Here is a 21994-nt window from a genome sequence, read left to right as displayed (position 1 = left end):
TTACGGAAAAAAGTGAGAAAGAAATTTGAAAAATGTGAGGGAGATTGATAAATTCGAATTCAAAAGGGATACTGATTTAATTTTCAGGCAATTGATTTGACCTGAGAGTCTAGCTAGTCTTATAGTAATATGATTATGACATTGCACAATCAAGATTCAAGAGTCTTTTATATATATATATATGGTTAATTTATAGTGCTTGTAACTCTCTATCCAAGTACTTTGTCCTACATAATAGTACAATTATAAAATCGTATCCTAATTGTTATGATAGTGGCCAGACTATGATCCTATAAATTATATTAACACTCAGTACCGGAATAATGATCGTGTTTGATTACTTGATAAAAAAAAGAAGTTTTGAGGTTTCTTATCAAAACTGAAGTTGACCAAACCCCATTGATCATACATGTAAATTGGTAAAAAGCCAAAGAAAGAACCAAAGATTTGAATGAATACACAAAATAAAGTTTGTCAGAACACACGAAAGTAAAGGAAAAAAATCGTCAATGCTTTACACCTAACTTGTAAATTTAAAGTCATTTTATATAAAGACTAAACAAAATTTATATAGTGGTTACCAAAAGTCCCCCACAAATATACAGTGCCCTCTTATCTTATGTTTTTGTTTTCATCCCAATCTTATAGTTTAAAATATATATATATATATATATATATATATATAATCAATAAGCTACTAGAGTAAATTAAACATCACCATTATTGTCACCAATCTAAGGTACTCAAAAGTATAAAGCTATCACTCACTAACTCAATGTCATAGATATCTATACATACAAAGGAACTAAAGGCACCATTGTTTGGTTCAATACTCCAATTTTCATACGTGTTTCTTCTATTTGTTTATCCAGTTAGCCAAACAATACGCAAACAGTCATAAGAGTGCATGTGAGTAAGCAACAAACACTTTCATTGGCTGCCTAAAAGCCTAAAGAACAAGCAGGAATCACTACACTATAGGAGGACATAAAACATAGAAAGAAGGGAACACAAAAGAATCAGGGACATAAAAAACATCAAGCACTTGAAGGCTTGAAGCTTGTATATATCAGGTTCAACCCATATTAGTCTCTATGCAATATGAACACTGAATCAAAGGATCAAAGAAACCACGACATTCAGTAAATAAGTAAAACACCAAACTTTTCTTTCCTCCTTTTGAGTTTTTGAGCGTGTGACTAAAGGATCCAGACTCAATAGCCAATAAATACCTCGAAAGTAAAGTGTACCTTTTGGGGGATAATAGAACCGTGATTTACTTTGTTCCCGTGAGTTCTCTAAGGCTCTCAATTGTGGTCTTCTTCTTTGTCTCCATATCGACTTTGTCCAAGTCTGCTACGGTCGCAAGATAGCCATAAAGGATTCTCTTTTTCTCACCCGTCCTCCCATCAACCTCGACAAGACTCTGGTTTTTCTCATCATCTTTGCTTGGAGTGAATGGTTGTATTCTACCCCAACTCTTACGCCCACGGTTCGTCTTCTCAAAATGTTCTGCCATTCTCATAGCTTCCCTGAGCCCTGAATCGTCACCCGAAAACTTGAACAGGGTAATTCCCAAATGACCGTCTCTTCCATACAGTGACTTTGATTTCCCACCAGTGAGTCCTAATTCTGTAAATATATACATATAGACATCAAAATGAAGGCAGAATTGTGTCATCAAGTGTTGTTACCTGACATAGGCCAATAACTAGATACGGTACTTGCACAACCATCATTAGACTAATCACATTTCGATTTTGAAACCTACTACTACAAACCCGAAGTTCTGGAACTAGATGCTGAGATTCCTAAAGAAAAGGCCGGGAAAATGGTGTCCCAACAAAGTTCCGTTCAAGAAGATTAAATACTTCTTAGACCATTGTTGCCTAGATTCTGATATTGTAAGGTTTTGAAATCAAAGCTCAAACCAGAGTAAGACATTATTCTACAGTAAATAAGAGCAAATTTAATTTACAAAATCACAGAGAAATATTGGGGAGAAATGGGAAGGGATCTAAACAAAGTGAAGGCTTTTGCCTAAGAAGGAATGTCAGATGATAATAAAATCTTGTTACGTTCCAGAGTCTTACTTATAATACATGTTGGGGCATTCTTCTAGTGTTAGCAAAACAAAGAGAAGGGTTTGGACCTTGACCTTTCTACTGAAAGATCAACGAGATGATTATTGTTGCACAAAGTCAGGGATAACAAAGGGATGTCAGATCATTAAGAGTATTGATTGTATCCAGGAATCATCTTTAAAGCTCTGGGTCGAAACCTAATTGATGAAGATAAACTACTGTACAAACACATCTCTAAATGGGAAAGGGGGAAAAACGAAGAAGAGAAAAGTGAGCAGAGAAATCTAAGGTATGGATTAACCAATGCAAGATTCATGAACTGTGCCAGAAGGTTCTAAGCCGGTATGTAAACGCAAGAATAAGGAATGAAAGGCCGCATGCTATACCTCTGATGATTCTGTTATCCATTGTTTTGTTTCCAAAGCCTTCCATGCGCCCTTCTTTACCCTTTCCTGTACTGGTATTATGAACAATAACATGAGGTGGCCAAATAATCAGCTGGGCCTGATTGATTGCTGCCTCTTCAGCAGGTAGATTCTGGTATGCCTTTGTATTATCAGGAGCCTTTGTGAAATTCCAACCCATCAATACACAGAGAGCTTTGTGTAGGCCTAAGTGATGCACGCGTGAGCTAGCATCATCAGAATAGTATGTGTGCATTACCAAACTATGTGTATCCTGGACGTCTCTAGAAGACCTGTGTTTTAGCATAATTCGAATTGGAAACACTCATTTAGATTCACCACAAAAATACTCCATACAGTTGTCTGAGGTATTAAACTCAAGAAAATCAGAATCATGCAGTTAAGACCCTTCAATGTGGAGACTAAGACTACTGAATATACACACTTAAATAATTGCATGTCCAAAGCCACATCCACATATCAAATTAGTAGGCAATCAACAAGAATCAAATGTAGATGGAATGACCCAATTTTAAACTTAAGCTAAGACTAGCGGTAATAAGTGATGCACAAATAACATATAAACATAAAGAAAAATCACATAAACCTCTGCACAATTATGAGGAGTACCATCATAACGTAGCAGAAGGTTTGAAGAATGTTAAAGATAACAACGATGGAATGAAAGAACTTCATCATTAGCTTTCTACATCCAAACAAGCTTATCTGTGACACAAAAGAGCTTTCCACATAGATAGTAGCTACTAAAGCCTACTAACCAAGCATCCTTGACATTGATTAAAATGGTCATCATATTTGACCATTTACTCATCATGCCAAATTAATTAACAAACTACATCTAGTCAAAGAACTATAGAATTAAATATCTCAAACCCCTAAAGAGATATGAATATAAAGTCGACCAACTTAAAATGCTGGATTCACAAAAAAAAAGTCCAAAAATCAAAAGCACAAGCACTGCAGACGAGTAAAGAATGCTAAGCAGTAGCACACGCTCAATACCAGATACGTGGTTCAGATAGTTCATGATCTGACCATAAGCAACTAAGCAACTAGATTAAACGGAAAAAAATGCGCAACTCAGATTCCAAGTTGGTTTACTACTGATAATAGAGAGCTGATTTGAAGGTCACCCAAAAATACAAAGAACTGAACGACGATTAGAAAAACAAAAAAGCAACTACTTAATTGATATTTATTCAAAATATCTATCAGCACGCTAATTCTACACAACTGCAAGAAACTACCATTATGTTGTATTCAGAAGAAAAATAAGCATGGATAAGGCAAGGACTTATAGGTTGAGTCGAGATATACAGAAAAACACTGAAAAAGCTGTGGAACAAAGACCAACAAATAATACCATTATTCTAGCAGAATCTACTGGATCAATCAGAATTTAAGCCTAATGCCTAGAGGCTGCGGTATATAAACACCCACAACCTTTTGCTCCTAAGGCAAGCCAAAAAAGTAACTGCAAAAGAGCAGCCACGGGAGTGGTAGGTACAAAGAAATTGAGAACTAAGTTAAATGATACCTAGTATCTAAATAAAACAGTTAAACTAAAATAATCTAAGAGGCTTATCGACAGGCAATGAACATCAGTCATTATATATGAGTAATCTATAAAAGTATATGAAAGTTAGCGCATTGTTAAAGCAAGAATTTCAGTAATGATAAATACGTCGTAACAGAGGAACAAAATCGCTGTGAAGCAAAGACCATTCAACAGCTTATCTAGTAAGTTGAACACATTTTGCTACAAACACAACCATTAAAGCATGTCAATATAAGTTTAATACTGTAAACAATTAATATAACGACCTAATAATTATACATGTCAAGGTATATTACTGTTCCCTCTTACTTTCTTTATGTTCATTAAGCGTTCTAAGCCATATAAGACCAATTAAAGCAACCATCAAGAACAAGGTAACTAGAGTTTCCAACAAAATCAAACTGAAACGAAGAAAAAAACAAACACAAGAGACAGATTGAAACCCATCAAACCTGCCACAAACGAGACACTGAAGCCGCCCTTTTCTCCCGTTCTCCACGTAGTTCTTCTTCTCAGCCGTGTCCTCGAAAACTCGCTTAACAAAACTCAAAAAAGATTTCTTTAGTGCAACCTGGTCAACCTGGAGACCTCCACTTTCATGCCTACTTGATCCAGTCCTCATATGCTTAGCTGCTCTACCATCTTCTCCGAACTGACCACTCGTACCAGCCATAAGTGAGTGATCATTAGGATTCGCATAATGCATAAACTGTTGTCTGTGCCTCATCATATCAGCAGCCCTCTCGTCTCTCCTATCAAATTCTTCCTCCCCTGGATACTTCCGTTTCATCGACCCTTCAGGACGATCCCAATGCTTCCTCTGATCTCGAAACTCTTCCGGATGAAAAGGAGGGAATCTCCCAAATTCCGGTCGGCTAGGAGGAGGAAAATTCTGGTAATTAGGAGGAAGTGCGAAGTAGGAACGGACACTACCATCAGCGAGAACAATTGTGCGTCGCTCCAGCATGTGAAAATCATAAGTAGGTGGAGGAGGAGGGCCAAGTGCTGCCGCCGCCGCAGACGAATCAGGGAAAGGAAACGGAGCCGTCGCCGCCATCGGCCGTGAAGATGTTGGAGCTGTTGGATTTGGATGATTCGAATTGGATTGGTTCGGTATCGGAGCTAGCTTAGGTGATGGATTCGGCCTCGGGAGCTTCTTATCGGCGATTTTCTGGCCGCCCGTCGTCGGTTTGCTTTCTTTGTTGTTGTTGTTACTTGTTCCGCCGTCGTTGTTGTTCGAATTCCAACGAGATTTACGATTCTGTGAAGAGGAAGCAGCAGCGGTGGGAGCTGAAGTTGCCGGGGGTTTGTTCGTCGATGGTTTAGCGTTGTTGTTGTTGTTGTTGCCACCGACCATCTTCAATGGCCGTGAATGATGACACTGTAGCTGCTATGGAAGAATCGTAAAGCGAAGGTTACCAAAAGTATCGAGCGTCAATAGAGAGAGAAGAGTTTAGGGATTCGATCAAATCAGATCATTGAAGCCGAAGGAGACGGAAACATATTCTCTATAGTCTGGGATCTTGAAACGATGTCGTTGTGGTGTCGTTAAAGTATATAACTACCAAAAGAAAAAAAGAAAAAAAGAAAAAAAGAAAAAAAGAAAAAAAAAACGAACGCAGTCGTTTTGCCAAATATAGAAACAGAACATTGGATTGTAATTTACAGTCTTCTTAACGTCACAGTAAAAGTTCCTCGGTTGATATAGCAATGGTGAGCGATCTAAAACACTCTCCAACAACATACTACTAATACAAAAGATGAGCCCATCATCTTCTGAAACTGTGTGATCTTCATTTTGGCTCTTCGCACTTCTGCAATGGAACAGCAAGATCCAACAGGATTGACATTTGGCAACGTATGAAAACTGACTATGGGTTCATGAACTCGACGATGAAGTGTGAATCTGGGAAATGTCTTGGGCGTTTTGCTCAGCTGTCAAGACCGTGACAAGACTCCTTTTGAACTGCAAATGCCATAAACCACCACACATCAAGCGTTTTCCGATGATATACATTCTTTACATCCCAAACAATAATCTCTCATCAAGACAAGAAAGATACATCCTCAGGATCCACAAAGGGTATATGCTTTTAAACAGAAATTTGATTGGATAGTTCAAAATAATTTCTCTTTTTTGACGTAATGAATCTTGCATTATATATGATAATTGTCCCTAGTGTGAAATAGAATGTGGTGGAAGATAACAGGAAAAGTCAAACCTTGGTATCGTCCCACCGCGGCGTGGATCATCCTCTGTTGCTTGTCGTAGAGCCCTGGCAAAGGCCTTAAAGGTAGCCTCTATTATGTGATGAGAATTTTCACCAGCAAGCTGTTGTAACAAACAAATTTTTTCAAAGCTGTCAAGAAATGGTTTCCAAACAGATGATAGAAGAAACACATGAAATTGGATGATTTTGTTTTGCTTTTGGGAGATTGGAATCACAGTACCTGCCGGATGTGAAGTGTCATACCAGAAGTATTCACCAACGATTGGAAAAAGTGCTCCACCAACTACAAACAGAGAAGTTTACAATATTCGACTTTAAATTTCAGTGTTCACAAAAGAATTAAATAACACATTTAGATTTAGACCCAAATGAGGAAAAACTCCAGGAGTGAAGAAAGAACCTGAGTGTCGTATGTTCCAACTCTCTGGGTTGGAATCTTCAAGTTGTAACCAAGATATGGTCGACCAGACAAGTCCTGCAAGAAATATGTGTTCACTATAAGCAGCAGGCAAGTCTGTGGGTAATGTCTAGTAATGAGAGAATAAACAAACACAGATGCAAGCAAAAGTTTCACAATTTCATACCAGGGAAACATGTATAAGCGCTTCATCAAGCGGAGCTGTGAAGTCACCAAACCGGTTAATACCTTTACGCTCACCAAGGGCCTTTAACAGAGCCTACAGAAGACAACATACGGTATCTCATAGGTCAAATACGAACCGAGAATACGGCTGAAAGAACTACACAGGGAAAAGAAGATCAGCAACACTCACTGTTCCAATGGCAAGAGCTATATCTTCATTACTGTGATGATCATCGATGTGAACATCACCAGTAGCTCTAACGTGCACATCAAACAAACCATGCGAAGCAAGTTGCTAAACCAAGACCAGGACAAGTAGTGGAAAACACACAAACATTAATCAATCAACACTCCAATACCAAATCAAAACAATTCTCTTCACATGGAAACTGAAGCAATCAAAATCCAATAAATCCAAAGGCAAAAAAGGTGATAACTTTGAAGATAAAAGAACACTTACATCTAACATATGGTCAAGAAAAGGGATACCAGTAGAACTATCTGCAACTCCAGTACCATCTAGATTAATCTTCACTGATACATTCGTTTCCTTTGTTACTCTCTTTACTTCTCCAATTCGAGCTGATTGAGAGAAAAAACAATAAAATACTAATAAACAAGTATTCAACGATGAAATGAGTTTTCAATCTCAGCCATATCTATACCCAAAACTTACCTAATGCTATAGAAGGATAAGAATTGGTTGCCTGGGAAACGTTCTCACTGAAAGAAGAAGCGCAGGAGATAGATTGGCGAATCGGAGATTGAGATTTCATCCGCAAAAATCGAGGAAGCGAAGATGAAGAAGAAGAAGAAGAAACGAGCATCGCTCTACGAGGAAGTAAATCTTTAAACACGAGCTTAGGTCTGAGAAGTTGAGATGAAGAGTGGCTAAATATGGCGGAGGAGGAAGACGACAGCTCCATTTGTTAGCGCCGGCTTAAGGAAGAAGAAAGACTCACAGGAACGAACGATTAACCAGAGACGATGACTTTGATTCTCCCTTCCTCCTCCTTAGCTAATTCAGAATCTTAACCGACCCGGTACATTTGAACCGGAAAATGATTTAATTCAGTTATTTTAACCGTAACGCAAATTCCACTATAACCGGTCCAACGCCAAACCATGGATGGATCAATGGAAAAACACTGTCAAGCCTCAAACGGATTTAATAAACTTTAGTAAATAATCATTCAAATTAAAATTCAATTTAAATTGTAGATGTTGAATAAAAAATATTTCCTATGTCCCATTATACAAGAGTTTTTGACTAAAAACAGAAAGATTTAAAAAATATATATATTATCATTTAAAAAATTTAGCAAATTGAAAAAATATATTGCATAACTCAGATAATCAAAAATTATAACATCAATTGTGCATAGTGTTGTACATAAAAGGTGCAACTTTTGGTGGAACACTAAAGTGTATCTTTATCCATAGGCTTTGATTGGTAACATGAGTTACCATTGAGTTAAGTTTAGTTGTGGACTTAACTCATAGATTATACAAAAAAATATTCTTTTTGTTTTTATTTAATTCATATATCAATAAAAATAATTTTTACTGTTTTTCTTTTATTTAATAACTTTTATTAATTAGTTATTTTATACTTTCCTAAATTATTATTTTTTATTATTATTTGAAATGAAAATAGGCATAGACCTAAATATGATAAGATTGTAAATATTATGTCATGCATATAGTTAATTTTTTAATTTGCAATGTAACAAAGAAGTTTAGTTAACTTTGTTTCTATTAAAATTATTTTATTATTTATATATTTTTATTTATTTTATTTTTATAATTTTGTGAAATATATTCACTAATATTTTAATAATTATAATCAAATAAACATACTGCAACATCTACCACAAAGATGTCACGAGTCAGTAATTTTGATAAGATTAATTAATCATATTTTTTTACAACGATCCATTACATCAAACTGCTGTTTAGGTCTATGGAAATATTTTGAGTGATTTGTATGGGTGAAAAAATCTATCATGAATCTTTCGATACACTCCATCCAAGATGCAACAGGTTCTCTTTGCTCCCAGTTGAGTTGCAAATGGAAATATTTTCCAGAGTTGATGGAAAAGGCATACATGTCTTACGACATGTTTGACATGTTTGCAAGCAATTTATGTCTGTAGTTGATGTGACCTTTTTAGTGAAAATGCAAGTTCATCATAGTGAATCGTATTAATGCAACAATATTTTTATAGTAGATTTGTTGTATAATAACATTAACTTGTAGTAAATCATTGCTACATAAAAAAATATAACAAATATCGTTAAAAATTTGAACATATATTACTAACGTTTTTTTACGATGACATGCATAATTTGTTGTAGATACTCTTGTAAATAATATTTTACATTATTAGAATATTAGAATATTATATGGAGTTGAGATTATTGTGAATCATTTGGTCCATATATAAATTTGTCAAAATAATTTTGCTATATTTGACCCATATATTATTACTAAATTATAATGGTTAATCAAAATTAATTTTTATTTAAAATCTATTAAATCAGAAGTTTTAAGATTGAATAGAAAATAAGTATAATAGATATACAAGGAGAAACATCCAACAGATTAATAAATATTTAAAAACTCCAAAACATCAAAAGATGATATTAAAAAAAGCCAAACAAAATCACTAAAACTTATAGTGCTGATTTTAAAGAGATAACAGCTTCTCAAATCTTTTGTGCTCTGTAATCCATCTTTAATTTCTGCATTTTTGGTAAGATCTGCTTTAACAAATCCATGGTTAATGATTCATCTGAAAAAAAAATAGAAAGTAAAGTTAATACTAAAATAAACTAAAAAAAATATAAACACAAACACTGAACCAAACAGTTCACCTTTAATTTGTTGGAAATGTATAGCTTCTCCGGTTATTCTCCTTCGTTTTCTTTTCTTGGAGACTTTGGAAAGACCATTAATTTCCAAACCAATGACTCTTTCTTAATTGCCTTTGAGAAATATATGAATCTATAATAGTATTTTTGCACCAGTTTTTGCTTAAAAATCGGTTTTGGAAAGTTTTTACATTTAATGCATTGACTTTAATATTAGTTACCAAAAATTTCAAATTAATTATAAGTAATATTTGAAAAAATAAGGAAATCTTTCTACCTCATTCAAACATAAATTTATTATTCCTTTTCATTTTTATTTGAATTTATATTTAAATTATCTTGAATTATTGTATAATACATTTAGTTAATAAAAACTGTGATTTTTCCCTCCATATGATGTAATACAAATTTTAAAAAATGGACATATATTACTCAATTTACGGAAACAATATCCCACATCGCCTAATAAAGTTGGGCACTGGTTTATAGTCATACTATAAAAGAGACCAAAATGATTCATAATACAAAAATCTTGATTTATCAGGCATTCAAACATAAAAAACTTTTATTTGGTTTATTTCGGTTCTTTATTAAAGATTTTCAAAAATTTAAATATTATAAATATTTATCATTTATAAAAATATAAATATTTATATTTATATTTTTTAGAAAGTTAAACTTTATAAAATATTTATAATATTTATAATATTTAAACATTTATGAATTTTCAAATTTATAAAATTTTAATATTATTAATATTTCAACTTTTAGAAATGTTAGAAGACCTTTAAAATATGAGAAATACTCAACCGTTTTAAGAATTCTAAGTATTATAAATATATAAACTTTATAAGAAGCGCTAATTTTATACTGTAAAAGGTAAATGGTTACAATCTTAATAAATAACATATAAACTCAAGCTAATATTTGTAATACAAAACGATAAATATTAAAATTAAGATAATATAGTGCGAGTTAAAATATCTCGGGACAGAGTTATATAACAGGACGGGTTTGTCGATATTTATATAAATTTAAAATATCATTAATTTGGTGTTACACGGGTAAAACATCATTTCATTATTTTGTTAACACCATCAGTATCAGAGAATAGACATATCTAATTAAATTGATTAAATAAATCTTATGTAAAAAACAAATTATATTGCGGTTTTATATGGTTTAAACTTTAAACCATAAAATTAACAATTATTATATGATTATAACATATTTAACCAACAAATATAATTTATAATTTAAATCTTTTAGTTATAAATAATTTACCCCACGGTGTACCACGGTCCTAATCTAGTTATTTGTAAAACAGAAGTAAGTGAAAAAATTTATATATACAAAAAGGAGTAAATGCTAATCGTGTGTGATAACTAAACGTCCCAGAATTTATGTGATAATTGTTATTTAGAGAAATTGGGGAAATGAGAAAATAAAGAAACGAAATAGAGGTGTGAACATGTGCAAGTTGCATAACATATTTTAGGTATGAAAATAACCCAACTAACCCTCAAATTTTATGAGCTATAATACCCTTGATAAAAAAATATTAGCGATTTGGTTATTTTTTTTATATATAAAAGTCTGCCGAACAAGTAATAGCAGACTAATTTGTTAGTGATAGATTTTTTGTATATGGCAGATTTTTTGTACAGACTTATTTTGGATGACAGATTTATTTGAAGAGTTTGATGACAGATTTATTTGGACGGCAGATTTATTTGAAGTGTGTAACAACAGATTTATTTTGAACGACAGAGTTTTTTAACACGACATACTTCTTTACAAAGACATGACGGATTTTCATTTATTTTAGACAAATTTTTAAAAATTTGTGGCAGATTTTTTTTTTACTGTTGTAACAGATTTATTTTTTTCTTCAAATATCTGTTATATTGCGACAAATTTATAAACGGAAAATAATTACTATTTTGATATCTAGTGGTAACAGATTTTTTTAAGGTTATGACTGATTTTTGAATTGAAGAAAAAATATGTTGTTTGATAACAGATTTTCTAAAGTCTTTTTAAAATTGCTAAATTGACCTACGTTAAAACCATATGTTATGGCAGATTTTCTTATGTTATGACAGTTTTGTTTTTTTCTACTATAAAACATCATGCTTGATAACAATTTTTTTATATATAAATATAATGATAACATATTTGTTTAATGTTAATATAGTGACAACAAATTTGTTATATGTAGGCTCTGATTGGTAACGACTGTTATTTGTGGCTGTTGAGACTTTGACTGTAAAAATTTGGTTGTAGACTTTGACTGTAGATACTTTAACTATTAAAATCTGATTGTTACAAAAAACAACTTTAAAAGCTGTGACTGTAATTTTATTAATAACAAAATTGTAAATAAATACAAAGGTCATGATAAAAAATAATAAATTTGTGAAGAGAAGTGGATGTCAAAAGAAAGAGAAAAAAATGCTGATAATTAATCTATAAAAAAATGTTTGTGTAAAAATATATATAAATTTATATAGAGTTTTTAATTTTGCCGGAGGAAGAAAAAAAAAGTTTTTTAAACTTTTTGATTTTACAGCGTCCATTTTGAAGCTTTAAAAAAAAAAAGGAGAAACAAAGAAGGAAAAAATTAAAGTGGTTGTAGAAAGTTTAAAAAATAAAAAAGTCATTAAAGCTTGATTGGCAAATAAAATGCTTTTAAGACTTTTAAATGATTTTAAAGTCTTAAAAGCCTTCACCAATCAGGGCCGTAATGACAGATTTAATTTTTTGGAGGCTAATGACAGATTTTCTTATATTAGTATGGTAATGGCAGATTTTTTTTTTGCAGGGTAATGACAGATTTATTAGTGTGTTTTGCGACAAATTTTCTTTACGGTAAGCGACAGACTTTTTTTAGTAATTGACATATATGTCTGCAATACCATTAAATGCAATTTCTAGGGTTTACTACACCATTAGTGGTTGCCTCCCCAAAATCAAATTCATAGTTTTTCTTTTTTGGATTCATCTTATTTTTTTTCATAAATACCGGTGATTACTCTTCCAATTCATCGACGGAAGATGACAACAGATCAAATTATTTTTTCTGGACTGTGAAACCTCTTCTTCGCCGGCCGAAGACACAAAGTTTCAGGTTGTAAAACAAAAAAAAACTAATGTTGAGTTTTGTGTTTGATAAACTAGATTTTATCTCAATTAATTTTTTTTTCCTATTTTTTTTTAATTAAGACACTAAATTGGGCTTTTGGTAATTTAAACACAATATTGTGTTATTTAGTTTTTCCGGGAGAGAATGTCAATTGAGCAATTCTTTTTGCCACACCAAGATTTGCTTTCATCACCTGTTTAGTGGTGAAAAACAGAGTATCTACAGGGGAGAGAATGCAGGCCTGAAATCAGAATATTAACCTGCGTTGTGTCTTCTGCAAGCACCCGTTGGAAAAAAGAGAGCGTTTATTCTTCCTGTGTCCTTTCTCACAAAAGGTGTGGAAAGAGCTAGTTGCAGGTCTTCTCAGGAACAAATACACATCTAACTGTTTCGACGTCATTTCTCTACTCATTGGAAACGAGTTGGATAAGGCAACAAAGTTTCTCTTGGGTTATACTTTTCAAAACACGATTCACTCTTTGTGGAGGGAGCGAAATGCTCGGCGACATGAGGAGACACTGGCACTGGAGGATATGCTTGTTAAATTGATAGATCAGAACGTCTGTAATCGACTCCTCTCCGTTGGCGGGGGTCACCTTCTCCAACCTTGGTTCGCTGCTAGGCTCTGCTAAGTATATTGTTTGTTTTTACTGCTATTTGCAATTTATGAAAAGCTTCAAACAAGCCATGTAAAACCTTTTTTCTCTTTTTGAATATAATTTAACATTTATTCAAAAGTAACTCATATGACCCGATAACCTCATAAAATCAAAGGTACACATCTCTAGTTTAGTTTCAATATTTTTTCTGTTAAGTGTGCAAAAGAAAAGAAAAGAAAAACGCATGCAATAATATATCTTAAAAAAACATAGAAGAAGGAATTTATTTGGTCTCATGAAAACTGATAAGTAAGTACTGTAAAAAAATATTTAAGGAAAAAAAAAAGTAAGTATTGCAAAATATATACATACTAAAATTTTGCAAATAATAGTTTAAAGGTAACCCATTTGTTACTATATTATTCTTGTAATTTTCTAGCAAAATAGCTATAATTTGTAATAGTTGAATTTTTCTTGCTAATTTGCATCAATTTTTCACATGTTGTAAAAAAGTTGCAAAATGGTCACGAAAGTTTGCACGATTGCTTTTTATGGTAAATTAGCAATGAATTTACAATAATATTGTGATGTGTATCAATCATTGTAAAAAGATTGCAAAATATGTTACAAAATTGAAACGAACATGAATATTGCAAAATTTATATTGCAATGCTATATTATTCTTGTAGTGATTGGTTGTTATATGATTTGAAACAAAAATTGTAATCTACTGAATTTGACTAAATATGTTTATTAATATTTTAGAATGTAGACATTCAAATAACAAAAAAAAACAAGATGCATTTTGATATATATATACGTAAAACAAAGAAGAAGAAAAAAAAGTGTTATTTATGGGTCAGATTTGATTGTTAGAATAATTTGAAATATTCTTCAAGACTTTAAGTTGGTCAGATCCTTGGATTTATGATAACGGTTTGATAATACCCCTTGGATCCTATGGTAAATGCGTTAATTGATGTCCCAAAGAGAGAGGTTGGAAGAGTACAAGCCTAAAACAAAATCCGAGCTTTATTTAAGAGGAGCCATTGCTGTAACAGATAAAGTGGAATTGAGAGTGATGAGGTATGATTTGAGATGTCAATTCAATGTGATGTAAAAAAAAAAAAAAAAAAAAAATCTATAAATCATGTTCTATTGCAAGGCTTAATCTGAGATCCCATATTCAAAGGATGGTTCTGACCTTCAACTAATGTAATGGTTCGGAGTGTCAAAATTGTTTTAAAGGTTGAAAGAAAATTAACAAAAGTTTTAAAATGTCGAAAACATACAAATACAGTATATGTGATAACTATAATCAGACTATACAATGTCACATTATATCCACAGCATCCACAGGAAGTGATATAGCCCTGTAAAGAAGAGGCGGCGAAGCTGAGTTTCCCGTTGGTGTAACAGAGATCTCCGTTGGTGTCTCGCATATCGTTTGACCTCTCACTCTCATAAGCTGAATCTTATGCCTTGCCTTAAGCCATCTCAGTTCTCTTCTCATCTCATTCTCTGACCACCAACAACCACTTCTGACCTTTCTTGAACTCTGTTTTTCTCCATCATCAGAATGTGATTCTCTCAAACCCCAAATATCCGCAAACCTACCGTGAACTGAAGAACAGCTCTTGTCCTCAGAACTATCAAACTCATGATGATGATGATGATGCGATTTCTCTCCTGATGATGATACAGTCTCTTCTTGTATATACCCGTTTGAAGCACAATCACCACAGAACCCTGCAGTGTTGTTGTTGTTGTTGTTGTTGTTGATCACATTTTGGGAACATTCTGTATCAGTTTTCCAATCAGGTACCAATGCAGCAATCTCTGCATCGATCATCTCAGCGATTTTCGCAACATCTTGATTCGTTATGTCTAGCTCTGATACCATCTCTGTTGCTACACTCAATGCAGTATCAATAGCTGTCTCAAAAGGGAAGTAAATGTTCCTTATCCGTCCTAACGTTACATAAAAGTCCAAAGAGATATTAACATTTTATAACCAATGATCTTACAACAACTATGGAAAAAAAAAGATTGAGAATTTACCTTCAACATCAGAGATTCTGATCCTCAAAAATATCCCATCACTATCATTTCTCTTCCCTTTAATCGAAATGTCAACATGGTCCTCATCATCATTAGCGAAAAGATCAATCTCACATATCTGTGACGACGACTCATACTGATCAATCAGAGGTTGTCTAAGGAACACACCAGTTTCATCATAACCATTATAGTAATCAATAGGTCTCATATCAAATCCATCCACATTATCATAATCTTGTAGAAAAGGGTCTTGTAAAAGCTCCAATGCAGTAAGCCTAGACGTCACAGTAGCTAAACACTTCTCAACAAACTCACGAACCTCAGGGTCCTTCACTAAGTAAAAAGCTTCAGGCTTTTTCCCCTGAAAATAAAGAAACAAGACTTAACGCTCAAAACTGGCTTTCAAGAACAAGAAGCAAAAATCAAAGATTCATTTTGTGTACCGAGGTAACTTTCTTGTAGATTTGAGCAGGGTGAGTACACTCGCTGTAAGGGTAATCAAAAGTGACCATCTCCAACACACACATTCCAAAAGCATATACATCAACCAACTCATTGTATTCCTCATCATACACTTCTGGAGCCATAAACTCAGGAGTTCCTTTACAACAACAAACACACAACAAAAGTAAGGTACGGTAGGTCCAAAACTGTCTTTGATGATTCAATAATGTTTGAAAGTTTTGAAAAAAGTACCAACGCAACGAACGGCATGTGATTTACGAAGAATGGCAGCGAGTCCAAGATCACCAATCTTGACTTGACCTTGGTTCCCATTAATAAAGATGTTATCACATTTGAGATCTCTATGAATAATTGGTGGAGAACGACTATGAAGATAAAGAAGCCCTTTTAGAATCTGTTTGCACCATTGCTTCACTGCTTTTATATTCACCCTTCTATGTCTCAACCTATACCTAAAGATTTCAACTTTTGACATACCCATGAATCAATCATTAAAAGAAACTAAACAGAGAAAAGACACTTACTGTCTGAGAGTACCAGAGGTGAAGAGCTCAGTAACAAAATTGATTGATAAATTGTGTGTATCAACCCAAGAAGTGTAGAATTTCATAATGTTTTGATGATTCAAAGTCTTGAGAAGATGAATCTCTCTGAAGAACTTCTCTAATTCTTCAGGATTCCTTGTGAAATTTCGAAGCTTTACTTGGTTCCATGCTACTTCTATCCCTTCATACTCATCAAACGCTCTGTACCTGAAAAATTGTATAATAAACCAAAGAACAGTGTTTTGGATTAAGTAACCAATTCCAAAACCAAACAAAGTTAAAAACTAATTAAACAATAAAAGAATGCGATTATTAGTTATTACACTGTCTTCGAAGCGCCTTTGCCAAGTACTTCATCGTACTGCACGCCCAAACAAAAACAACAAAAGCCAAAATCAATAAACCAAAAAATAGTTAAAAACTTTGTTGAACATTTTTTTGAATTAAGAAGAAGGGATACATACTCTTCCGTATCTTCCAGAAGGATCAACCTCAACAAAGCTTTCTTCACAATTCATGACTCTCTTCTTTCTGCTTTTTTTTTTTGTTTTTGGGTTCTTGAACGAGAGAGAGAGATGTTCGGAATTTGTGGAGATGTGTAGAAGAGGAAAAATATTAAATGTTTTAAAGAAGAAAGAATATATAAAACGAAACAAGTGTTTTTTTTTCTTCTTCTTCTTCTTGTAAGTGACAATTAGCAGACAACTAGTTAGGCTTCTTACCCAATCACACACTTTACCAACAACATGCGTCGGTTTACATAACCGGTTTTCCGGTTTATGTACAACAATTAATGCAAAATCTCGTACGTAAGGAAAACGGCATGCAACTAATTTCAACTTCAATCAGGTACGAAAATTCGTATATTTCAATTTCAAATATTTGGAGAAATTTATTTTGAATTATCTGGTCAGATAATATTTTGTGGAATTTTAAAGAAAAAATTGTGGTATATGATTTAAGTTGGGAGGTGTTGTGTGTGAACCAAAGAATCTTGAAGTGTGGATTTAAGACCACATAAGCTATGCGTTGTTATAAAGCTGTGATTGGGTTTTTTTGGGGATTTAAGCTAAATTACAAGAACCGGATGATTCCAAACCGGTACGTCGATAACCGAAGGAAATGCCAAAAACGCAAAATTAAAAGAAAACAAATAAAAAAAGGTCGTAGGTTTATCGAACACTTGTGTGTTGGGGTTTTTTGTCGTCTAGTGTAGCAGTACGGTGTCACGGGTTGTGAGAAAGGTGAAAAGAGCACATGGAACTGAGTCACGGCAGCAACACAGAGTCTCTTTTTTTTTTTGGTGATTGTGTTGAGACACATTTGGACCAACCATAACTCTTACTTTTTTGTAATAATCTTTTCAATTTTATATTCACGTAACATGTTCCTAGATTTCTAAATGAATTTTTTTTTATATTATCTAGTATGTGTTAAGGTTATGCATGAAGACAAATCAACAATTTTATTGCAAAACACGAAGACTATTTTTTCACGTTCAACTTGCATATTCTGATACTCATATATGCTTGAACATTTTAATTTTGTATATGGAATCGCTAGATCATGGATTATATTGTTGCTTTAAAGGCAAAAAAAAAATAAAACACAAAAAATTCGTTGAGTTTTATTTTATATACACTCTAAGTGTATATTTGCCGCTTCTATATGTTGATATAAATTTTTCATCTAAATATGTACAAAAAAATTTGAAATATATAAAAATTTTCTGTTAAAAATTTGACAAAATAAATAAATTAATTTTTACGAATTTTAAATTTGGCAATCATTGTTGTTATGAAACTAGATGCATGGATTGAAAAGAGTAAGTAACAAGCATGTGAATTAATAATTGTAGTTTGTTCTAACTTCTAACTTTTTCAATGTCGTAATCTTTCATATATTATTGATTGTTGAGTTGTCATTTTAATTTGTGGTGATTAAAAAGACAGTGAAGTCAAGATTAGGTACATAGATAGATAAGTCTCAAAAGAGAAGTACAAGTAACACCAGTCTACCACTCTACTAGTGAATTACAAATCAGATTCCAAGCGACGTCCGTCTGATGGCACACATTCTAGAAACATATTGCGTATATTCTTTTCTTTTATGTTCCGGCTGAGAGAAAGCTCAAACTTGGTGATTTTGTTCTTTTTTTTTTTTCTGTTGGTGTCACTGTCTTCATCCTCCTCATCAAGATTAGTAAAAATGGTGTTTTTGCATGTTGTTGCCAGTTATTCCATATATGAATCTAGGCGTCTTAGGTTTCGACAACCGATAAGTTGGGTACCAGTTATTCGGTATGGTATAGTGTGATCAGGACGCCGAAGTTGATGTTTCTTCACAAGAACGTTTTAATATCGTTCTCTTTGGTTTGCATAGTAGTAGACCTCTGCTTCCACACGAACCTTAGTGTAAACAAGGAAAACAATACTGGTGGATTGGACTTCTTATTGCATTCATATTCTCTTCTTATACGTATTCCTCTTCATTTATGTGAGCGTACATTAAATTTTTCGGTTTTTTTTTATAACCTTAGTTATAACATATATATGAGAACTGAAGCTTGGAAGTTCTCCGGGGAAGACCATTTTCGATTTTCTTTCTGCCAATACTTGTTAATCATTTCACATTCTTAGCTTTCTTGATCAGGAATTCAGGATTATATAAGGTTGTTAACATGTCTTGAAGTCTGATTTTTGGTGTAATAGGGAATGAAGCTCCCAGTATCAATGGTATCTAATTAGTGGTTTGATTGGTTTACCTAGAGAATTTTAAAAGGAAGCTCTCGGATTGCCAAAACTTTAACCAGTAAGTTAACCGATCAATTAACTGAGACTCTGTAGAGTCATCCTAGGCTATTTTTTAATCAATGTGCAAGGATACATGAGTGAATGTATAAGTGTTGCTGTGTTGGTGCTAGAACAAGATATAGGCAGCATATTTGAGTGACCGACTATCTTTTTTTCACGTACAGTAAATTTAATTTAATTTAACCATTTTTTGTTTGGTCAAATAGAAAATTTAGAACCATGAGTTAAAAGATTGACTTAATTATTTTGGATAAGATATTTTATCTTTAATTTTTACAAATAATATTTGAAAATGGAAATAAATCTAGTTTTAAGAGTAAATATTTGTCTTGGATTAAAAATAAGTGAACTATATTTAGTTATCAATACTATTATACTAGATTAGTATCCGTGCTATAGCACGGGTTAAATTTTATTTTATACAACAAATTTAAATATTTTTATTTGATATATTTTTTAGCATTAAACAATATCATCATATAACCTTGATATTTTACATTTAAACCGAATTATAAGTTTATAACTTATTTTATTATAAAACTAACTACATTTTAATTGGTAAATAATAATAAAATATGTAAATAAGATATGCATCTGTTTCTGAGGAAAGAAGTACATATAACTTTAAATTGTGATATGATATTTATTAAAATGGCAAGGGTTTATTATGTAAACCCTATAAATCTTGATTACCAAGCGAACCCTATCAATCTCGATTTTCAAGCGAACCCTATCGATTATCAAGCAAACCCGTAAAAGTAAATTATACAAATGATACACTTAAATACAACTAAATGATTAATGTTTTAATTTTATAACCAATTAACCAATTAGACTATATATGTCTATTATATAGTCTAAAAACAATTATGTACTGACTGGACTCATATATCTATTATAAAAAATTGTGTAGACTATGTGTAAGCGGTATTTTTGATTTTAAATATTTTTGGCCGTCGAAGGGGTCTCCAGAGTTAATCTAATTTAAATCAGGAGATATTTAAATTTGTTTAATTTCCTTAAACAATACATAGAAGTACGGTATATATTGGTAGGTAAGATCGAAATATTGTTTAGTTTAACAAAAATCACAGTTTTTATGTATAGGGTTACCGAACTCGGAAGATTTCTCGAGTTAAAATATTTTGTTTCATTTGTCTATATCATCTTTTATTCCTTCAAATGCTATTATTATTCCCGATTAGGCTTAAATTGGATTCATTGTTATTGCTATTATTAATAATTAATAATTAATTATTAATTATGAATAAGGCCCTGTTCGGGAGAGAATCGCAGCAACAGCTGCTGAGATTAAAAATTTGCCTTTACTTTTCTTCATCTTTTCTTCATCTCTTTTAAATTTTTGGTCGCTGCGACTTCAATTTACAGATTTCAGAGTCGCTAAAAAAACCAGCAACACAACTCAAGCTTTAATTTAGAAGTAGCGACAGTCGCTGGATTGTGAAAATCAAATTGACATGATCAGATCTGTAATACTGTATCTTCATTTTCACCGCAAACATAGAAATTATTGTTGGGGATTTTGCTAAATTTGTAATTATACCCCTTTGAATACTCAAAATTACAAAACTGACATGTAAAAAAAAAAAAACTCAGTCGCTGATTTGAATCGCGCGACTGTTAGAAGAACAGAGCCTAATTCAATAAATAAGCGATATAGGATCTAACAGTAATCAAAGTAGACCGTATATATCGAAAGATTATCAAATATTATACTTAAATTATTAATATGTCAATTCTATAACAAACTAATGACCCATATAACTATTATATGGTCTACTAAAAATAAGTCATGTCCTTCCCAAATATTAAAGACGGGATATAGTATAAAAGATTTTATACTTTTTTTTTTTGTCAAAACATAACTATAAGTGTTCAATGGAAAAATATGATGAAAATTTTACGAAATATTTCAATGGAAAAAACACAACAATAAAATGCATTTATCAGATTATTATTGTTGATTTTAATGTAACTCCCCTCATTCTATTTTATGGAGAGTTCATCTAAATTTGTATTCCGACTCATATTATCTCATCTTGAAGATTTAGGAAAAGATCTTGGTCTACGTCAACGAAGACGATCAACTAGTTGCATGTGCAGTGGGGAGTGATTTTATTGTGACTCGAAATCACTATTTATATATTCTTTTGCGTAATAGCTTTATGACTCAAATATTGTACCTTATTTAGGATTAAATAAATGTTAATAAGAGACTATGGGCATCTCCATTGATGCATCTTAAACAAAGTTGCTTAACACATTAATTTTGAGAAAAAGTTAGATTTAGAACTTTTTAAGAAATTGTAAATTTTTGTGGGTCTATTGAGAGTTACTAACTTTGAAGTTCTTAAAAAAAAAATTGTTAGTTTTGTTACTGGTGGTGACCGGTGAAGCTGCTTTCAACGGTTGGGTTTGAGTTTGTCATCGCGTTAGATCCTGAAGAAAATTTGATTTCATCATATATTAAATGAATTGAACACCATATCCGTCAAATCGATTTCATTAGATTCAATAAAAAAAAACTGAGAAGATGATCGGAGGTGAAATGAAGTTGAAGTGTTGTAGATTTCTTCCGATTCGCCGAGAG

General features: G+C 32.5%; 3 protein-coding genes across 5 annotated transcripts; all 3 read right to left on the bottom strand.

Moving 5' to 3' along the window:
* Positions 1-1028: 1028 nt before the first annotated feature.
* On the bottom strand, positions 1029-5681 carry LOC104787443 (uncharacterized). 2 transcript variants are annotated; one of them, XM_010513032.3, is made up of 3 exons: positions 4520-5681; positions 2471-2781; positions 1029-1632 (listed from the first exon to the last, which is right to left on the bottom strand). In XM_010513032.3, exons 1-3 carry the CDS (start codon positions 5422-5424, stop codon positions 1277-1279), a joined length of 1572 nt encoding a protein of 523 aa, XP_010511334.2. In that variant the 5' UTR covers positions 5425-5681; the 3' UTR covers positions 1029-1276. The 2 variants fall into 2 exon arrangements, with proteins under 2 accessions (XP_010511334.2, XP_087364101.1); XM_087507975.1 differs by lacking the exon at positions 2471-2781 and having other exon boundaries at positions 4520-5679.
* Positions 5682-5692: 11 nt separating this feature from the next.
* LOC104787451 (imidazoleglycerol-phosphate dehydratase 1, chloroplastic) lies at positions 5693-7901 on the bottom strand. Its single transcript, XM_010513043.2, has 8 exons — positions 7558-7901; positions 7342-7463; positions 7072-7176; positions 6883-6975; positions 6699-6773; positions 6519-6581; positions 6290-6399; positions 5693-6033 (listed from the first exon to the last, which is right to left on the bottom strand). Exons 1-8 carry the CDS (start codon positions 7805-7807, stop codon positions 6006-6008), a joined length of 846 nt encoding a protein of 281 aa, XP_010511345.1. The 5' UTR covers positions 7808-7901; the 3' UTR covers positions 5693-6005.
* Positions 7902-14728: 6827 nt separating this feature from the next.
* LOC104787434 (serine/threonine-protein kinase WNK2) lies at positions 14729-17566 on the bottom strand. 2 transcript variants are annotated; one of them, XM_010513020.2, is made up of 7 exons: positions 17035-17566; positions 16894-16931; positions 16550-16777; positions 16257-16477; positions 16004-16161; positions 15561-15921; positions 14729-15470 (listed from the first exon to the last, which is right to left on the bottom strand). In XM_010513020.2, exons 1-7 carry the CDS (start codon positions 17086-17088, stop codon positions 14833-14835), a joined length of 1698 nt encoding a protein of 565 aa, XP_010511322.2. In that variant the 5' UTR covers positions 17089-17566; the 3' UTR covers positions 14729-14832. The 2 variants fall into 2 exon arrangements, with proteins under 2 accessions (XP_010511322.2, XP_087364093.1); XM_087507967.1 differs by having other exon boundaries at positions 16257-16471; positions 17035-17272.
* Between the last annotated feature and the right edge of the window lie 4428 nt (positions 17567-21994).

The sequence above is a fragment of the Camelina sativa genome, chromosome 1, assembly GCF_030686135.1.
Source record: "Camelina sativa cultivar CO46 ecotype springtype chromosome 1, ASM3068613v1".
NCBI lineage: Eukaryota > Viridiplantae > Streptophyta > Magnoliopsida > Brassicales > Brassicaceae > Camelina > Camelina sativa.
Note: the sequence above shows the minus strand (reverse complement) of the source record. Positions and strands in the feature narration are given on the sequence as shown.